Source organism: Crinia signifera, chromosome 4 (assembly GCF_055691185.1).
Source record: "Crinia signifera chromosome 4, ASM5569118v1, whole genome shotgun sequence".
NCBI lineage: Eukaryota > Metazoa > Chordata > Amphibia > Anura > Myobatrachidae > Crinia > Crinia signifera.
Window position 1 is genome coordinate 339,103,082 of NC_139220.1, and position 20,717 is coordinate 339,123,798.

Below are 20,717 nucleotides of genomic sequence, written 5' to 3' on the forward strand. Positions count from 1 at the left end.
GGGCTCTCCTGTCCTGCTCCCAGTGACTGCATGTTTATCAGCCCGGCCCAGCCTCATGTTTGTGCTGTACCGGAGAGCTGCTGTCTAGTGTGTGATTGGGAGATGCGGGGACATGTGACAGGTGACCGGGCTCTCCTGTCCTGCTCCCAGTGACTGCATGTTTATCAGCCCGGCCCAGCCTCATGTTTGTGCTGTACCGGAGAGCTGTTGTCTAGTGTGTGATTGGGAGATGCGGGGACATGTGACAGGTGACCGGGCTCTCCTGTCCTGCTCCCAGTGACTGCATGTTTATCAGCCCGGCCCGGCCTCATGTTTGTGCTGTACCGGAGAGCTGCTGTCTAGTGTGTGATTGGGAGATGTGGGGACATGTAAGTGACAGGTGACCGGGCTCTCCTGTCCTGCTCCCAGTGACTGCATGTTTATCAGCCCGGCCCAGCCTCATGTTTGTGCTGTACCGGAGAGCTGCTGTCTAGTGTGTGATTGGGAGATGTGGGGACATGTAAGTGACAGGTGACCGGGCTCTCCTGTCCTGCTCCCAGTGACTGCATGTTTATCAGCCCGGCCCGGCCTCATGTTTGTGCTGTACCGGAGAGCTGTTGTCTAGTGTGTGATTGGGAGATGTGGGGACATGTAAGTCCCTCGCACAACGCCTGGCGGATACTGGAATGTGGGCCCGATATATGATATCATCAATCACTAATTGTAATGTCAAACGCATTGACAAATTGTCGACATTTCGATAGGGCGACATACAGTTATTAGCGTCACCATAGAAATAAACGACAAACTGCAATGAGAAACCTAATTCTAAGCCTAGCAGCATGCAAGTAGCAGAGTCAGGGTACACAGTCAGTGGTCAGTGCAGGCAGCATACAAGTAGCAGAGTCAGGGTACACAGTCAGTGGTCAGTGCAGGCAGCATACAAGTAGCAGGGTCAGGGTATACAGTCAGTGGTCAGTGCAGGAAGCATACAAGTAGCAGCGTCAGGGTACACAGGCAGTGGTCAGTGCAGGCAGCATACAAGTAGCAGGGTCAGGGTACACAGTCAGTGGTCAGTGCTGGCAGCATACAAGTAGCAGCGTCAGGGTATACAGTCAGTGGTCAGTGCAGGAAGCATACAAGTAGCAGGGTCAGGGTACATAGTCAGTGGTCAGTGCAGGCAGCATACAAGTAGCAGAGTCAGGGTACACAGTCAGTGGTCAGTGCAGGCAGCATACAAGTAGCAGGGTCAGGGTACACAGTCAGTGGTCAGTGCTGGCAGCATACAAGTAGCAGGGTCAGGGTACACAGTCAGTGGTCAGTGCAGGCAGCATACAAGTAGCAGCGTCAGGGTATACAGTCAGTGGTCAGTGCAGGAAGCATACAAGTAGCAGGGTCAGGGTACATAGTCAGTGGTCAGTGCAGGCAGCATACAAGTAGCAGAGTCAGGGTACACAGTCAGTGGTCAGTGCAGGCAGCATACAAGTAGCAGGGTCAGGGTACACAGTCAGTGGTCAGTGCTGGCAGCATACAAGTAGCAGGGTCAGGGTACACAGTCAGTGGTCAGTGCTGGCAGCATACAAGTAGCAGAGTCAGGGTACACAGTCAGTGGTCAGTGCTGGCAGCATACAAGTAGCAGAGTCAGGGTACACAGTCAGTGGTCAGTGCTGGCAGCATACAAGTAGCAGAGTCAGGGTACATAGTCAGTGGTCAGTGCAGGCAGCATACAAGTAGCAGGGTCAGGGTACACAGTCAGCGGTCAGTGCAGGCAGCATACAAGTATCAGTGTCAGGGTACACAGTCAGTGGTCAGTGCAGGCAGCATACAAGTAGCAGAGTCAGGGTACACAGTCAGTGGTCAGTGCAGGCAGCATACAAGTAGCAGAGTCAGGGTACACAGTCAGTGGTCAGTGCAGGCAGCATGCAAGTAGCAGAGTCAGGGTACACAGTCAGAGGTCAGTGCAGGCAGCATACAAGTAGCAGAGTCAGGGTACACAGTCAGTGGTCAGTGCTGGCAGCATACAAGTAGCAGAGTTAGGGTACACAGTCAGTGGTCAGTGCAGGCAGCATACAAGTAGCAGAGTCAGGGTACACAGTCAGTGGTCAGTGCTGGCAGCATACAAGTATCAGAGTCAGGGTACACAGTCAGTGGTCAGTGCTGGCAGCATACAAGTAGCAGGGTCAGGGTACACAGTCAGTGGTCAGTGCAGGCAGCATACAAGTAGCAGAGTCAGGGTACACAGTCAGTGGTCAGTGCAGGCAGCATACAAGTAGCAGAGTCAGGGTACACAGTCAGTGGTCAGTGCAGGTAGCATACAAGTAGCAGAGTCAGGGTACACAGTCAGTGGTCAGTGCAGGCAGCATACAAGTAGCAGAGTCAGGGTACACAGTCAGTGGTCAGTGCTGGCAGCATACAAGTAGCAGGGTCAGGGTACACAGTCAGTGGTCAGTGCTGGCAGCATACAAGTAGCAGGGTCAGGGTACACAGTCAGTGGTCAGTGCTGGCAGCATACAAGTAGAGGGTCAGGGTACATAGTCAGTGGTCAGTGCAGGCAGCATACAAGTAGCAGAGTCCGGGTACACAGTCAGTGGTCAGTGCTGGCAGCATGCAAGTAGCAGAGTCAGGGTACACAGTCAGTGGTCAGTGCAGGCAGCATACACGTAGCAGAGTCAGGGTACACAGGCAGTGGTCAGTGCTGGCAGCATACAAGTAGCAGAGTCAGGGTACACAGTCAGTGGTCAGTGCAGGCAGCATACAAGTAGCAGAGTCAGGGTACACAGTCAGTGGTCAGTGCAGGTAGCATACAAGTAGCAGAGTCAGGGTACACAGTCAGTGGTCAGTGCAGGCAGCATACAAGTAGCAGAGTCAGGGTACACAGTCAGTGGTCAGTGCTGGCAGCATACAAGTAGCAGGGTCAGGGTACACAGTCAGTGGTCAGTGCTGGCAGCATACAAGTAGCAGGGTCAGGGTACACAGTCAGTGGTCAGTGCTGGCAGCATACAAGTAGAGGGTCAGGGTACATAGTCAGTGGTCAGTGCAGGCAGCATACAAGTAGCAGAGTCCGGGTACACAGTCAGTGGTCAGTGCTGGCAGCATGCAAGTAGCAGAGTCAGGGTACACAGTCAGTGGTCAGTGCAGGCAGCATACACGTAGCAGAGTCAGGGTACACAGGCAGTGGTCAGTGCTGGCAGCATACAAGTAGCAGGGTCAGGGTACACAGTCAGTGGTCAGTGCTGGCAGCATACAAGTAGCAGAGTCAGGGTACACAGTCAGTGGTCAGTGAAGGCAGCATACAAGTAGCAGAGTCAGGGTACACAGTCAGTGGTTAGTGCTGGCAGCATACAAGTAGCAGAGTCGGGGTACACAGGCAGTGGTCAGTGAAGGCAGCATACAAGTAGCAGGGTCAGGGTACACAGTCAGTGGTCAGTGCTGGCAGCATACAAGTAGCAGAGTAATTGTACATAGTCAGTGGTCAGTGCAGGCAGCATACAAGTAGCAGGGTCAGGGTACACAGTCAGTGGTCAGTGCAGGCAGCATACAAGTAGCAGAGTCATTGTACATAGTCAGTGGTCAGTGCAGGCAGCATACAAGTAGCAGGGTCAGGGTACACAGTCAGTGGTCAGTGCAGGCAGCATACAAGTAGCAGAGTCAGGGTACACAGTCAGTGGTCAGTGCAGGCAGCATGCAAGTAGCAGGGTCAGGGTACACAGTCAGTAGTCAGTGCAGGCAGCATACAAGTAGCAGGGTCAGGGTACACAGTCAGTGGTCAGTGCAGGCAGCATACAAGTAGCAGAGTCAGGGTACACAGTCAGTGGTCAGTGCAGGCAGCATACAAGTAGCAGAGTCAGGGTACACAGTCAGTGGTCAGTGCAGGCAGCATACAAGTAGCAGAGTCAGGGTACACAGTCAGTGGTCAGTGCAGGCAGCATACAAGTAGCAGAGTCAGGGTACACAGTCAGTGGTCAGTGCTGGCAGCATACAAGTAGCAGAGTCAGGGTACACAGTCAGTGGTCAGTGCAGGCAGCATACAAGTAGCAGAGTCAGGGTACACAGTCAGTGGTCAGTGCTGGCAGCATACAAGTAGCAGGGTCAGGGTACACAGTCAGTGGTCAGTGCTGGCAGCATACAAGTAGTAGAGTCAGGGTACACAGTCAGTGGTCAGTGCAGGCAGCATACAAGTAGCAGGGTCAGGGTACACAGTCAGTATTCAGTGCAGGCAGCATACAAGTAGCAGAGTCAGGGTACACAGTCAGTGGTCAGTGCAGGCAGCATACAAGTAGCAGGGTCAGGGTACATAGTCAGTATTCAATGCAGGCAGCATACAAGTAGCAGAGTCAGGGAACACAGTCAGTGGTCAGTGCTGGCAGCATACAAGTAGCAGGGTCAGGGTACACAGTCAGTGGTCAGTGCTGGCAGCATACAAGTAGCAGAGTCAGGGTACACAGTCAGTGGTCAGTGCTGGCAGCATACAAGTAGCAGAGTCAGGGTACACAGTCAGTGGTCAGTGAAGGCAGCATACAAGTAGCAGAGTCAGGGTACACAGTCAGTGGTTAGTGCTGGCAGCATACAAGTAGCAGAGTCAGGGTACACAGTCAGTGGTCAGTGAAGGCAGCATACAAGTAGCAGAGTCAGGGTACACAGTCAGTGGTTAGTGCTGGCAGCATACAAGTAGCAGAGTCAGGGTACACAGGCAGTGGTCAGTGAAGGCAGCATACAAGTAGCAGGGTCAGGGTACACAGTCAGTGGTCAGTGCTGGCAGCATACAAGTAGCAGAGTAATTGTACATAGTCAGTGGTCAGTGCAGGCAGCATACAAGTAGCAGGGTCAGGGTACACAGTCAGTGGTCAGTGCAGGCAGCATACAAGTAGCAGAGTCATTGTACATAGTCAGTGGTCAGTGCAGGCAGCATACAAGTAGCAGGGTCAGGGTACACAGTCAGTGGTCAGTGCAGGCAGCATACAAGTAGCAGAGTCAGGGTACACAGTCAGTGGTCAGTGCAGGCAGCATGCAAGTAGCAGGGTCAGGGTACACAGTCAGTAGTCAGTGCAGGCAGCATACAAGTAGCAGGGTCAGGGTACACAGTCAGTGGTCAGTGCAGGCAGCATACAAGTAGCAGAGTCAGGGTACACAGTCAGTGGTCAGTGCAGGCAGCATACAAGTAGCAGAGTCAGGGTACACAGTCAGTGGTCAGTGCTGGCAGCATACAAGTAGCAGAGTCAGGGTACACAGTCAGTGGTCAGTGCAGGCAGCATACAAGTAGCAGAGTCAGGGTACACAGTCAGTGGTCAGTGCTGGCAGCATACAAGTAGCAGGGTCAGGGTACACAGTCAGTGGTCAGTTCAGGCAGCATACAAGTATCAGGGTCAGGGTACACAGTCAGTGGTCAGTGCTGGCAGCATACAAGTAGCAGAGTCAGGGTTCACAGTCAGTAGTCAGTGCAGGCAGCATACAAGTAGCAGAGTCAGGGTACACAGTCAGTGGTCAGTGCTGTCAGCATACAAGTAGCAGAGTAAGGGTACACAGTCAGTGGTCAGTGCTGGCAGCATACAAGTAGCAGAGTCAGGGTACACAGTCAGTGGTCAGTGCTGGCAGCATACAAGTAGCAGAGTCATTGTACACAGTCAGTGGTCAGTGCAGGCAGCATACAAGTAGCAGGGTCAGGGTACACAGTCAGGGGTTAGTGCTGGCAACATACAAGTAGCAGAGTCAGGGTACACAGTCAGTGGTCAGTGCAGGCAGCATACAAGTAGCAGAGTCAGGGTAATAGTCAGTGGTCAGTGCAGGCAGCATACAAGTAGCAGAGTCAGGGGGCGTGGCCTGGCCGGCGACGGGAGCGGGCGCCGAGGGTGAGAGCTCCTGCAAAATCATTTTATAATATCCTGCCTCGGGCCCCCTGGACACCTTACACTTACCCCCACCTGCTCCGAAGCTGCTCCTGCACCCCTTGCTTGACTGCCGCTGTTCCTGTGAGAGTGCCAGAGCTGTGTCTTGAACTGGGCCCGCTGTCGTCTGTGCCTTTTCTCCTCCAGCGCGGGCGCCATCTTGGATTCTCGGGCGGTGCTTGCTGGGCTCCGGCGATTCCGAGGTGGGATCCCGCTAGCTGGCTGCGCTGGTGTCCTGCCTGACGTCTGGGTGGGTGAGGAAGCCCGGTGACCCTCCGGAAATTGGCGGTTGGAAGCGGGAGACACCTCAACTGGGGTGCGCTGCTGTGCCGCACGGAGAAGCCGGCGCCATCTTGCCGATCGAGCGCCAGGGCTGGAACTCCTGTGCTGAACTCTACTCTGCATCCATTGAACTCCACAGACGCCCTGTTGTACCTGGGGACTGTGAGGTGAGGACTGAGCTGCTAAGCAGTGTGCTTCGTGTGTCAGTGTCCAGCCACCTGTTATACTACATTACAGTGGATCTGCCTGGCTATACTGGGGTTGGCTATACCCTGTGGATCTCTTGCTGGTGAACACATGTAGCAGTGAACTGCTCCATCTATCACCCCCATTTGAATATCCTGTTACCGGGGTGGTGTGTGTGGTGTGCTGGCCGCCACTATCCTATCCCCATAACCTCTTTGGAGCGAGCTCTCAGTATATTTCTCCAGTTATGTCTGACCCTTGGCTACAAATCCTGCAGGCCATTGACACTTCCACTCAGAGGATTCTGGCTGCTTTTGACGCTGACAGCACTACCCCCCTATATCCTGTGCCAGAGATACAGGCTGCCTCCACAAAGCCTCAGCCTCTGGACTCATCCTACCAAATAGTGGGCTCCCCTGGAAACCCTTCTGAATTCTCAGTTTCTATGTCGATCAAGATGAAGCCCCGGTTTACACCCCTACTACTGATGTTGTTGGCAGGGGACCCCTTTTCTGCTTGCCTCTCCCTATACATATCGATGGAGGAGTTGACCCTGGAATACGCATCCCTATGTAGCCAACTGCAGTTTATATGCTTGTGGACCTATGATGGTGGGACTTTTCTGCCTATAACTTTGGTTGGAGAGAGAGCCTGGCCGGATTGATGCCCTTTGGGTTCTATATTTGCTAACATTGATATGCCTTTTCGGGTTAACAACATTTTTGCATTCAGTACATCTCTCTCACTATCTGATGTGTGACGTTGCTCTACTATGTTGTTTTTTTCTTTTAATTTTTATTTTGGTGTTTCCCTATCTTCTCACTAGGATGTGGATAGGATATATTGCTGAGGCAACAGTGTTTTATGGATATATGCTTCCCCTTTCTGACGTATGTTTCAGTGAGTTATATGTTTCATACGGCAGGAAGAAATCTGCTGTCTCCGCAGGTGGGACAATTGGGTCATGATCCGATTGCGATTAGAATCTACAGGCCACTACCCCACTATTCATCCTGGGTAGTATACCCTGAAGTTTGATGGGGGGGAGGGGGGAGGGTAGTTAGCTGGGTTAGCTAGTGGGATAGTTACTATGAGGGTTTAGTGATAGTATGGTTACAGGGCTCCAGGTACACCTAAGTTGGGGATGGGCAGTACAGGGTGGGGGGTTATGTGGTGGGTTGTTTTGGGTCCTTTGGGTGGGATGTTTTTCTGTTTCTTTTTTTAGGGCACGTTTAGATAGCTAGGCAGCAACCCTCTTGCTAGTTGACTGTTCCTGTCTGACGTAGATCACTTATACGTAAAGAACTGTGTGATGCGACCAAGCGCTATTATCATCCTTTCATGTATTGGCTACTGGGGACCCGGATGGCGCCTCCGAGGTCCAAGCCAAATATATGCTTTCCTATCTCCTGTGTAGTAAGAGCCTACTTTGTATATGCTATGTCGGATATGAGTATATATGGTCATGCCCACTGTTATACATATATATGCTTGTTTGTACGATATCCTGTCTGCTATATCCTTTTGATATCTCTCTGTTGATCTACCGCTAAAATGCTGTACATAGGGTTGTATACCTGTTATTGTTATTTTAAAAGCAATAAAAATTACGCAATTAAAAAAAAAAAAAGTAGCAGAGTCAGGGTACACAGTCAGTGGTCAGTGCTGGCAGCATACAAGTAGCAGGGTCAGGGTACACAGTCAGTGGTCAGTGCAGGCAGCATACAAGTAGCAGAGTCAGGGTACACAGTCAGTGGTCAGTGCAGGCAACATACAAGTAGCAGAGTCATTGTACACAGTCAGTGGTCAGTGCAGGCAGCATACAAGTAGCAGAGTCAGGGTACACAGTCAGTGGTCAGTGCATGCAGCATACAAGTAGCAGAGTCAGGGTACACAGTCAGTGGTCAGTGCAGGCAGCATACAAGTAGCAGAGTCAGGTACACAGTCAGTGGTCAGTGCAGGCAGCATACAAGTAGCAGAGTCAGGGTACACCGTCAGTGGTCAGTGCTGGCAGCATACAAGTATCAGGGTCACGGTACACAGTCAGTGGTCAGTGCAGGCAGCATACAAGTAGCAGAGTCAGGGTACACAGTCAGCGGTCACTGCAGGCAGCATACAAGTAGCAGAGTCAGGGTACACAGTCAGTGGTCAGTGCTGGCAGCATACAAGTAGCAGAGTCAGGTACACAGTCAGTGGTCAGTGCAGGCAGCATACAAGTATCAGGGTCAGGGTACACAGTCAGTGGTCAGTGCAGGCAGCATACAAGTAGCAGAGTCAGGGTACACAGTCAGTGGTCAGTGCTGGCAGCATACAAGTATCAGGGTCAGGGTACACAGTCAGTGGTCAGTGCAGGCAGCATGCAAGTATCAGAGTCAGGGTACACAGTCAGTGGTCAGTGCAGGCAGCATACAAGTAGCAGAGTCAGGGTACACAGTCAGTGGTCAGTGCTGGCAGCATACAAGTAGCAGAGTCAGGGTACACAGTCAGTGGTCAGTGCAGGCAGCATACAAGTAGCAGAGTCAGGGTACATAGTCAGTGGTCAGTGCTGGCAGCATACAAGTAGCAGAGTCAGGGTACACAGTCAGTAGTCAGTGCTGGCAGCATACAAGTAGCAGAGTCAGGGTACACAGTCAGTGGTCAGTGCAGGCAGCATACAAGTAGCAGAGTCATTGTACATAGTCAGTGGTCAGTGCTGGCAGCATACAAGTAGCAGAGTCAGGGTACACAGTCAGTGGTCAGTGCAGGCAGCATACAAGTAGCAGGGTCAGGGTACACAGTCAGTGGTCAGTGCAGGCAGCATACAAGTAGCAGAGTCAGGGTACACAGTCAGTGGTCAGTGCAGGCAGCATACAAGTAGCAGAGTCAGGGTACACAGGCAGTGGTCAGTGCTGGCAGCATACAAGTAGCAGAGTCAGGGTACACAGTCAGTGGTCAGTGCAGGCAGCATACAAGTAGCAGAGTCAGGGTACACAGGCAGTGGTCACTGCTGGCAACATACACGTAGCAGAGTCAGGGTACACAGTAAGTGCTCAGTGCAGGCAGCATACAAGTAGCAGAGTCAGGGTACACAGTCAGTGGTCAGTGCTGGCAGCATACAAGTAGCAGGGTCAGGGTACACAGTCAGTGGTCAGTGCAGGCAGCATACAAGTAACAGGGTCAGGGTACACAGTCAGTGGTCAGTGCAGGCAGCATACAAGTAGCAGGGTCAGGGTACACAGTCAGTGGTCAGTGCATGCAGCATACAAGTATCAGGGTCAGGACACACACTCAGTGGTCAGTGCAGGCAGCATACAAGTAACAGGGTCAGGGTACACAGTCAGTGGTCAGTGCAGGCAGCATACAAGTAGCAGAGTCAGGGTACACAGTCAGTGGTCAGTGCATGCAGCATACAAGTAGCAGGGTCATTGTACACAGTCAGTGGTCAGTGCAGGCAGCATACAAGTAGCAGAGTCAGGGTACACAGTCAGTGGTCAGTGCATGCAGCATACAAGTATCAGGGTCAGGGTACACAGTCAGTGGTCAGTGCAGGCAGCATACAAGTAGCAGAGTCAGGGCACACAGTCAGTGGTCAGTGCAGGCAGCATACAAGTAGCAGAGTCAGGGTACACAGTCAGTGGTCAGTGCAGGCAGCATACAAGTAGCAGAGTCAGGGTACACAGTCAGTGGTCAGTGCTGGCAGCATACAAGTAGCAGGGTCAGGGTACACAGTCAGTGGTCAGTGCTGGCAGCATACAAGTAGCAGGGTCAGGGTACACGGTCAGTGCAGGCAGCATACAAGTAGCAGAGTCAGGGTACACAGTCAGTGGTCAGTGCAGGCAGCATACAAGTAGCAGAGTCAGGGTACACAGTCAGTAGTCAGTGCTGGCAGCATACAAGTAGCAGAGTCAGGTTACACAGTCAGTGGTCAGTGCAGGCAGCATACAAGTAGCAGAGTCATTGTACATAGTCAGTGGTCAGTGCTGGCAGCATACAAGTAGCAGAGTCAGGGTACACAGTCAGTGGTCAGTGCAGGCAGCATACAAGTAGCAGGGTCAGGGTACATAGTCAGTGGTCAGTGCAGGCAGCATACAAGTAGCAGAGTCAGGGTATACAGGCAGTGGTCACTGCTGGCAACATACACGTAGCAGAGTCAGGGTACACAGTAAGTGCTCAGTGCAGGCAGCATACAAGTAGCAGAGTCAGGGTACACAGTCAGTGGTCAGTGCTGGCAGCATACAAGTAGCAGGGTCAGGGTACACAGTCAGTGGTCAGTGCAGGCAGCATACAAGTAACAGGGTCAGGGTACACAGTCAGTGGTCAGTGCAGGCAGCATACAAGTAGCAGAGTCAGGGTACACAGTCAGTGGTCAGTGCATGCAGCATACAAGTATCAGGGTCAGGACACACACTCAGTGGTCAGTGCAGGCAGCATACAAGTAACAGGGTCAGGGTACACAGTCAGTGGTCAGTGCAGGCAGCATACAAGTAGCAGGGTCAGGGTACACAGGTAGTGGTCAGTGCTGGCAGCATACAAGTAGCAGGGTCAGCGTACACAGTCAGTGGTTAGTGCAGGCAGCATACAAGTAGCAGAGTCAGCGTACACAGTCAGTGGTCAGTGCAGGCAGCATACAGGTAGCAGAGTCAGGGTACACAGTCAGTGGTCAGTGCTGGCAGCATACAAGTAGCAGAGTCAGGGTACACAGTCAGTGGTCAGTGCATGCAGCATACAAGTATCAGGGTCAGGGTACACAGTCAGTGATCAGTGCTGGCGGCATACAAGTAGCAGGGTCAGGGTACACAGTCAGTGGTCAGTGCTGGCAGCATACAAGTAGCAGGGTCAGGGTACACAGTCAGTGGTCAGTGCAGGCAGCATACAAGTAGCAGAGTCATTGTACATAGTCAGTGGTCAGTGCAGGCAGCATACAAGTAGCAGAGTCAGGGTACACAGTCAGTGGTCAGTGCAGGCAGCATACAAGTAGCAGAGTCATTGTACATAGTCAGTGGTCAGTGCAGGCAGCATACAAGTAGCAGAGTCAGGGTACACAATCAGTGGTCAGTGCAGGCAGCATACAAGTAGCAGGGTCAGGGTACACAGTCAGTGGTCAGTGCAGGCAGCATACAAGTAGCAGAGTCAGGGTACATAGTCAGTGGTCAGTGCAGGCAGCATACAAGTAGCAGAGTCAGGGTACACAATCAGTGGTCAGTGCAGGCAGCATACAAGTAGCAGAGTCAGGGTACATAGTCAGTGGTCAGTGCAGGCAGCATACAAGTAGCAGGGTCAGGGTACACAGTCAGTGGTCAGTGCTGGCAGCATACAAGCAGCAGGGTCAGGGTACACAGTCAGTGGTCAGTGCAGGCAGCATACAAGTAGCAGGGTCAGGGTACACAGGTAATGGTCAGTGCTGGCAGCATACAAGTAGCAGAGTCAGGGTACACAGTCAGTGGTCAGTGCAGGCAGCATACAAGTAGCAGGGTCAGGGTACACAGTCAGTGGTCAGTGCTGGCAGCATACAAGCAGCAGGGTCAGGGTACACAGTCAGTGGTCAGTGCAGGCAGCATACAAGTAGCAGAGTCAGGGTACACAGTCAGTGGTCAGTGCAGGCAGCATACAAGTAGCAGAGTCAGGGTACACAGTCAGTGGTCAGTGCTGGCAGCATACAAGTAGCAGGGTCAGGGTACACAGTCAGTGGTCAGTGCTGGCAGCATACAAGTAGCAGGGTCAGGGTACACAGTCAGTGGTCAGTGCAGGCAGCATACAAGTAGCAGAGTCAGGGTACATAGTCAGTGGTCAGTGCAGGAAGCATACAAGTAGCAGGGTCAGGGTACACAGTCAGTGGTCAGTGCTGGCAGCATACAAGTAGCAGGGTCAGGGTACACAGTCAGTGGTCAGTGCAGGCAGCATACAAGTAGCAGAGTCAGGGTACACAGTCAGTGGTCAGTGCAGGCAGCATACAAGTAGCAGGGTCAGGGTACACAGTCAGTGGTCAGTGCTGGCAGCATACAAGTAGCAGGGTCAGGGTACACAGTCAGTGGTCAGTGCAGGCAGCATACAAGTAGCAGAGTCAGGTACACAGTCAGTGGTCAGTTCAGGAAGCATACAAGTAGCAGAGTCAGGGTACACAGTCAGAGGTCAGTGCAGGCAGCATACAAGTAGCAGGGTCAGGGTACACAGTCAGTGGTCAGTGCAGGCAGCATACAAGTAGCAGGGTCAGGGTACACAGTCAGTGGTCAGTGCTGGCAGCATACAAGTAGCAGGGTCAGGGTACACAGTCAGTGGTCAGTGCAGGCAGCATACAAGTAGCAGAGTCAGGGTACACAGTCAGTGGTCAGTGCTGGCAGCATACAGGTAGCAGAGTCAGGGTACACAGTCAGTGGTCAGTGCAGGCAGCATACAAGTAGCAGAGTCAGGGTACATAGTCAGTGGTCAGTGCAGGAAGCATACAAGTAGCAGGGTCAGGGTACACAGTCAGTGGTCAGTGCTGGCAGCATACAAGTAGCAGGGTCAGGGTACACAGTCAGTGGTCAGTGCAGGCAGCATACAAGTAGCAGGGTCAGGGTACACAGTCAGTGGTCAGTGCAGGCAGCATACAAGTAGCAGGGTCAGGGTAATAGTCAGTGGTGGCAGCATACAAGTAGCAGGGTCAGGGTACACAGTCAGTGGTCAGTGCTGGCAACATACACGTAGCAGAGACTGGCAGATAGCGCTACAAGCTCCCAGCCCCCGAAGCCCAGATTCCTGCTGCCTGGACGACGATACTGCAGCACATAGGTGCGTGGTTGGGGCCCATAATTTATTTTGACCAGGGGCCCTCTCTAATGTTAAGACAGCCCTGGGAAGAACAATGTGCCCCTGAGACTGCAGCTAATCCTCAGGAACTACCACCTCCTGTGCACTGTGACATGTCACTAAATAAATGGACACAACAAGCGCTGTTCCTCCACTCGATACAAGACAAGATACTTTTCCTTCAGTGGGCAGAACGGGCCTTTATGTTGTATTCCTCCCAGACAGGCAATCCGTGATACTCGTCCATATAGATTTAGTATTTTATTGGAGATCACATATACACAGTATCACAAAAAGCAATAAACATATATACAAAAATTATTTTTCTTTCTGGCACTTTGTCCCTCTTTGTCCTCTTCCGGATGAGGTATTGAGGGTGCTCCTACTTTTTCATTGAGTTTTTTACATATGTATATGTGATCTCCAATAAAATACTTAATATGGACGGGTTTTACGGGAGGAATACTGAAGGACTGCTAAAGAAACCTCTATGTACATATAGGGCCTTGTCCCTAGGCGAGTTATCCGTTTTATGGGAGTAACGTTTGGCGGAAGTTCCCATTGTGAATTACTGATAGAGAAATTCCTGGATAAAGAAACCCCTATGGGGTTGGACTAGGTGGCAAAAAGGGGCCTCATGAAAGAAACCCTTATGTGTCCATAGGGCTCTGACCTAAGGTCAGTTCTTTCCTACCTATTGCCTCGTCTAGACCAGGGATTCACCCACTGAAGGAATTGTGCTCTCCTTTGTCCCTGTTTTATCGGTCACCCACTTGCTCATCATTTCCCCAACAATAACGAGATGCGGAATATTGTAAAATCTTTATTACTTCTCAGCAGTAACAGTATAAAGTGTAATAATGTACAATATATATTCACAGCCCTATACACATATATACACCTGTACACACACTGGGTAGGTGTGTACATACCGGATGGAGTCAGACCGGTTTTTGGAGATAACAGACAGATGGGAACGTCACACTGCAGTTCCCCTGAAGGTTCTAGAACTGGTCTATCATGTCTGGCAGTAACAGCGATATAGAGACCTCACCTCTCTCGTACCCTCAGAGCAAACTTAAAACACTATTGATATGAAGAACAAGAACCATCCTGAAAGTACCACCATGGACCATAAGCCACGGACCATAAACCACGGACCATAAACCATGAACCATAAGCCACGGACCATAAACCACGGACCATAAGCCACGGACCATAAACCACGGACCATAAGCCACTGACAATAAACCATGAACCATAAACCACGGACCATAAACCATGAACCATAAGCCACGGACCATAAACCACGGCTATTATGTTCACTGCTCCTTAATAATAACAAAATATTCAAATACTGTTTTGCAGTGTAAATTTATAGGTGATATATGTAACCCAATGACTCTCATTCATCACTGTAACAGTCTCTTCTCCGCAAAATAAAATCATCCCACCAAACTCCAACATGACCGCTCTCATATCTCCCAAACTGATCCCACCAAACTCCAACATGGCCGCTCTTATATCTCCCTGAATAATCCCACCAAACTTCAACATGGCCGCTCTCATATCTCCCCGAATAATCCCACCAAACTCCAACATTGCCGCTCTCAAATATCCCCGAATAATCCCACCAAACTCCACCATGGCCGCTCTCATATCACCCAGACTGATCCCACCAAACTCCAACATGGCCGCTCTCATTCCTCCCAGACTGATCCTACCAAACTCCACCATGGCCGCTCTCATATCACCCAGACTGATCCCACCAAACTCCAACATGGCCGCTCTTATATCTCCCTGAATAATCCCACCAAACTTCAACATGGCCGCTCTCATATCTCCCCGAATAATCCCACCAAACTCCAACATTGCCGCTCTCAAATATCCCCGAATAATCCCACCAAACTCCACCATGGCCGCTCTCATATCACCCAGACTGATCCCACCAAACTCCAACATGGCCGCTCTCATTCCTCCCAGACTGATCCTACCAAACTCCACCATGGCCGCTCTCATATCACCCAGACTGATCCCACCAAACTCCAACATGGCCGCTCTCATTCCTCCCAGACTGATCCCACCAAACTCCAACATGGCCGCTCTCATATCTCCCCGAATAATCCCACCAAACTCCACCATGGCCACTATCAATCCTCACAGAGGCATCTCATAAAACTCCACCATGGCCTCTCCCATGGATCTCAGGGATGTCCAGCATCCACTACAATCAGATAATTGTTGCCAGTAAGTATTGTGACATTGACAATACAAGCATTATGCCAGTCCCACAATGGTGGGCCTCATGTAAAGGAGTACCCCCACTGTTTGCTATATCCTCTGCCTTTTGATCATTATTCAGGTTTCGGGTCCCAGAGTTCATCATTAGAGTAAAAATTCTGTTGAACACCCGAGACTTTCTGTGCATGTGATTGGAGGGAAGAGACGACCAGCGCCCCAAGACTTCCAACCATTCTGTAGATAGACTTCAACTTGAGGTTTCCTATGCGCCCATTATCATAGTCCTGTAAATGGCGCAAACATTCCGCAATCCGAACACGGAGCTGCAGCACTTGGCCAATCCTCAGTCTCCTCATAATGGAAGCTTTGTTCAGCCACCAAGGAAATAATCTTCTATTGGAAAATGTCAATGATCCCATCACAACGGAAGCACGCGTCGTAGGACATAGCGGGAAGCAGCCTCCAGGTTCCACTGGCACTTTTCCAGGATTCGGCGGCATTCCTCCTTACTGTGGCGGCTCACATTGTACAGCTGCTCCACCTAGGGGGGAGAGAGGGTATTATAGGAGGCCATACGCAAAAACACATAGCAGATGACACAGGGCACTGTTATTCCCCTTTCATATCGCTACGCTGGGTCAGACACAGGATCTAGATCCCGGGTTCGACCCGGCCACATACAGAGTATGACCCAGGTTTAACCCTTCTTATAACCCAGGTCAAATTGGCGGGATGGTCAGCCCGGGTTATAATCTTTGGCGCTACTATTATGGCGTCAATATGCTCAACCACGTCAATATCAGCATTTCACATGGACCATGCGAGGCTCTAAAACTGGATCTGGTACACAAAAGCTGCCAAATGAGAGGTTTCACCATACTGGGTGAAAGAAGTGGAATATGTAAAACATGTCTCGTTCATATAAAAAAGGAGATGTTGGGTTTAGACAATGTGTAGGTAGTCAGTCAATAGGTCAACAGACACTAAAGGTCAACAAGTACAAACACGTGGTATATAAAAGGTCGATGGGTAAAAAAGGTCAATAGGATTGACATGAGAATGGTCAATACAAAAATAGTCAATGTTTTTTTTTTTTAGGCCACATCATGTATATTCCATGTTAAGTGACCACCAACAGTGCGAACGTCTACCCTTGCCACGCTACGGCCAAGGTTACTATTCCCAATAGATATAATATATAATAATATAGATCCCGCAGATGCTGGTATAACATGTGTCACGTTGACCTCTTGAAACTGCTGACCATCTGTACTTTCGGTGTAGACCTATTGATTGTATTTACTTAGACACCTGAGATCTATGGTCCACATACCCGGGGACCAGATATATGTCCTCACCTTTAGAGCGTGGACAGCACGTGTGATGTCTCCGGAATAAGTGCGCAGAGCGTCCCTGCACTCGTCTGTCGTTACGCCGTGCACTCGCTCCTCTACCTGTAACGTGGACACATAAAGTCATACAGAGAACATACGGACTAAATCACTAGTCATCATACATGTCAGATCCTCAGCTGTCTTGACCACTATTCATGTTCTCACCTCCTTGACCTTTCTCTGTGTATCGCTCTCTCCTGCTCCTCTCTGTCCTGTCGTTTTCCCGTCCTGTGCTAAGCGAGGGACTAGGCCGGCATCCCCACCACATAAAACTGGGGTGGAAGAGAACTTCTCTTTGTTGGACCGGGACACCTGCTGAGCAGGGTAGTCCATGTTTGGCAGGTGAAGGAACCTTTCCTTAGGAGCTGGCGGTTTTGGTTTCGGAAGAATCTGGGGGCGAAGATTTGCAAGAATCCGGCGTGGGGGAAGGTCGCTCATTCTTCTTGGGGATGGGTCACGGGGTGGTGAACTCTCTAGATCTCGCCCGCGGCTTCTGGCCGGTGGAGGATTTTGTGGGCTGCTTTGAGGACCAAAGTTAGAGAGGGATTCAAGGCTCTTGGAGAGACCTGGGGTGGGAAGAGATAGAGTTGTGAGGTGAGAGAAAGCCAAGAAAACCCAGTGGACAAAGACATGTAAAATATTACTATAAGTTCTGCTAAAGAAACAGTTGGATCTATGAAGGAAAGGAGCATATGTCTAATATATAAGGAACCGAGGAAGCCACCACATTGGTGAGAGACCGTATAGTCACGCCAACACTCACGTTGCATACGGAGCAGTTTCACTCCTCCACTCCCAGATCCTCCATTCCCAGCTCCTCCATTCCCAGCTCCTCCACTCCCAGCTCCACCTTTCCGCACAACTTCCTTAACTCTGTTCCGTCTCCTGAAAGAAACACAAATTCATGAGCTCGGTGGTGGAGCATGAGGTGCTATCACCATTGTATCTATGGGGTAACAAGACACTTACTCGCTGTCCGCTTCCACATCGCCAAGAGACAACTTCCCCAGATTGCTGGACAAATGAACTGAGCTCCGAGACTGGGCTAAGTCCTCTGGGCAGACAACAGAAGGAGGAAACTGCCCCACCTTCAGAGTCCGGCGGTTCTGCCCTCTCCACAACTGAGAGTCTGGCCTATAAGACAAGAGAAAATCAGGGGTAAGAAGACCGATTCCTTGATGAGAAGGAGCTGCCTCAATGCATTCTAGACCTCACAGGATTGTAATGGGGAACTAATGACATCCTTCTGCTGGATATATAGGACCTTCCCAGAGATAATGAGTACTTACCCAGCATCTATGACCGTAACAATGTCCCCGACATCTAGTCGCAGCAATGCAGGGTCAGTCACCTCTTGCTGTACTCGGACCTCTAGCGGTCTCACCTGTAACAGGAGAAAATAAGTGAAGTGAGCAAAAGATAGTGATATAGTAGCATCAGTTCAGGGAAGAAGGGATAGATAAACAGTTTAGTACCCACTAGACCAGGGGTGGGCAAACTACGGCCCGCAACCCGATCTTGACTGGCCCGCGGTGTCGCTGAGGACATGTTTTTCACTCCACATGGGAAGCCACTGGCTCCGCACAGCAGTGCAGGGCAGCTGAGCGACGGCTCTGCTGTCCCGTAATCTGCTAGGTAGATGCCAGAGGCTCAGTGATTGGCTGAGCCACGGGCTGTGCAGGACTGCAGGAGGCGGGATCCCAGGCAGCGTGCGCCCTGTGGATGGAGGCTGCTTGGAGGAAAGACAGAGAGAGAGTATCTGCTCTCCTCTTGTCTCAGTGCTACGGGATGGCTGCTCCCTACAAAACAAGTAAGACGGCCTGTTTTTCTATATATAGAATTTTAGCTCATACCGTGTGGAGTAATATGAATTTTGTGTGCGGCCCGTGAATATTTACTGAAATTGTTATGTAGCCCCCAGCCAAAGTAATTGTCCCCCCTGCACTAGACCCTTTGGACATGAGAGACACTAGGAAGAAGGTGGCCATGAAAAACTCATCCCACACACATCAGCAGTAGAACGTAGGAAGAATGTGGCCACGAGAGAGGTCTCCTAGATCAAAAGAGGAAGGTGGCCATGAGTGACGCATCCCAGACATATCAGGAGGACAGTGTAGGAAGAAGGTGGCCATGAGATATATCCCAGACACATCAGAAGAAGGTGTCCATGAGATAGATCCAATACACATCAGTAGAAGGAGGCCATGAGAGAGATCCCAGACACATAAGAAGAACTTAGGAAGAAGGTGGACATGAGATAGATCCCAGACACATCAGAAGAAGGTGGACATGAGATACATCCCAGACACATCAGAAGAAGGTGGACATGAGATAGATCCCAGACACATCAGAAGAAGGTGGCCATGAGATAGATCCCAGACACATCAGAAGAAGGTGGACATGAGATAGATCCCAGACACATCAGAAGCAGGTGGACATGAGATAGATCCCAGACACATCAGAAGAAGGTGGACATGAGATAGATCCCAGACACATCAGAAGAAGGTGCGATGAGAGAGATCAGACTGCTCCCTCACCTCTTGTAGAAGGGTCATCAGACTGCTAAAGTTTGGGCGGTGCTCCGGTTTTCCCGCCCAGCACTTCATTATGACAGAATAAAAGGCTTGGGGACAATCATCCGGCCGTTCCAGCCGCTCGCCCTCTCGGTCAATCTTACTCAATATCTGTTGAGACAGAGAATGTTACAAGTCTATCCCGGCTTTGGACACAGGTTGTTCATGATAATGCTAATTTTCAACAATTTACCTGTCGCCCGCTCAGGCCCAGCCATGGCTCCTGCCCATATGTAAACATCTCCCATAGGGTGACTCCAAACATCCAGACATCAGATGGGTGAGAGAACGTGCCAATTTTTAAGCTTTCTGGTGAACACCTAAAAGGTAAATGGAATTTTGTTTGTCAGTGATCCCTGAACAATAGGTGATCCCTCTCCCTCTGGGAACAACCCACCCCCTGTGATTCTTGAGACATCGGTGATCCCTCTCCCTCTGGGAACAACCCACCCCCTGTGATTCCAGAGTCACCGGTGATCCCTCTCCCTCTGGGAATAACCCACCCCCTGTGATTCTTGAGACACCGGTGATCCCTCTCCCTCTGGGAACAACCCACCCCCTGTGATTCCAGAGTCACCGGTGATCCCTCTCCCTCTGGGAACAACCCACCCCCTGTGATTCTTGAGACACCGGTGATCCCTCTCCCTCTGGGAATAACCCACCCCCTGTGATTCCCGAGTCACTGATGATCCCTCTGGGAATTAACCCACCCTCTCTTATTCCTGATTCACTCACCATGCAAAGGGTATTTTTCGGTGGGCAGACATGATGTAATGGTCATTGTGACCTGCCAGCGCCCTCATCAGGCCGAAATCTCCAATCTTTACCACCTCTTCACTGGTCATTAAAATGTTTCGAGCTGCCAGGTCCCGGTGAATGAACTTGTGGGACTCCAGGTAGCTCATCCCCGATGCAATCTGCATGGAGTATGACCACAGGAGTGGCAGAGGGAACGCGCCGTATCGAGAACGCAGGGTATCGTGCAGGGATCCAAGGGGTGCCAGCTCCGTGACCTGAGGAAGAGAGAGAAAGGGTGAGTTCCAAATGAAAAGCCCTTTCCTTTCAGTCACCCACAGTACCGGCCAATCAGCTCCTAGCTGCCCTCCTACTCACCATTTTCAGTGGCTGGGCCAGGACGACGCCGTACAGGCGGATGAGATGCGGGTGGTCCAAGGCGTACATGGAATTTACTTCCTGCAGGAAATCTACCAGAGCGTCTGGGTCCGAGCTGGCGTCAGTGCGGAGGGATTTCACTGCGACATTCACCTGATGGGATACAGGAACATGCATATTATACACTGGGCTCCTCTACAATCGCCAACACCTATAGTCAATGACCTGTGTCTGGGGGTGCTCAGAGGTACGGGGTTTCCCTTGCCTCACGCTAATGTCCTATAACTAAGGGAACGCATTAG

At 51.0% G+C, this 20,717-nt stretch overlaps 1 protein-coding gene across 4 annotated transcripts in view; it reads right to left on the bottom strand.

Moving 5' to 3' along the window:
- Nucleotides 1-13,904: 13,904 nt before the first annotated feature.
- TNK1 (tyrosine kinase non receptor 1) overlaps nucleotides 13,905-20,717 on the bottom strand; it is an 84,559-nt gene continuing 77,746 nt past the window's right edge. For all 4 annotated transcript variants that reach the window (XM_083185882.1, XM_083185885.1, XM_083185881.1 and 1 more), the window contains 10 exons: nucleotides 20,416-20,568; nucleotides 20,038-20,315; nucleotides 19,496-19,622; nucleotides 19,267-19,413; nucleotides 18,019-18,113; nucleotides 17,699-17,863; nucleotides 17,493-17,614; nucleotides 16,895-17,295; nucleotides 16,694-16,789; nucleotides 13,905-15,876 (listed from right to left, as the gene is read on the bottom strand). In XM_083185882.1, coding sequence (XP_083042008.1) covers nucleotides 15,754-15,876; nucleotides 16,694-16,789; nucleotides 16,895-17,295; nucleotides 17,493-17,614; nucleotides 17,699-17,863; nucleotides 18,019-18,113; nucleotides 19,267-19,413; nucleotides 19,496-19,622; nucleotides 20,038-20,315; nucleotides 20,416-20,568 — 1,707 coding nt within the window. In that variant the 3' untranslated portion in view covers nucleotides 13,905-15,753. The remainder of the gene's footprint in view (nucleotides 15,877-16,693; nucleotides 16,790-16,894; nucleotides 17,296-17,492; nucleotides 17,615-17,698; nucleotides 17,864-18,018; nucleotides 18,114-19,266; nucleotides 19,414-19,495; nucleotides 19,623-20,037; nucleotides 20,316-20,415; nucleotides 20,569-20,717) is intronic.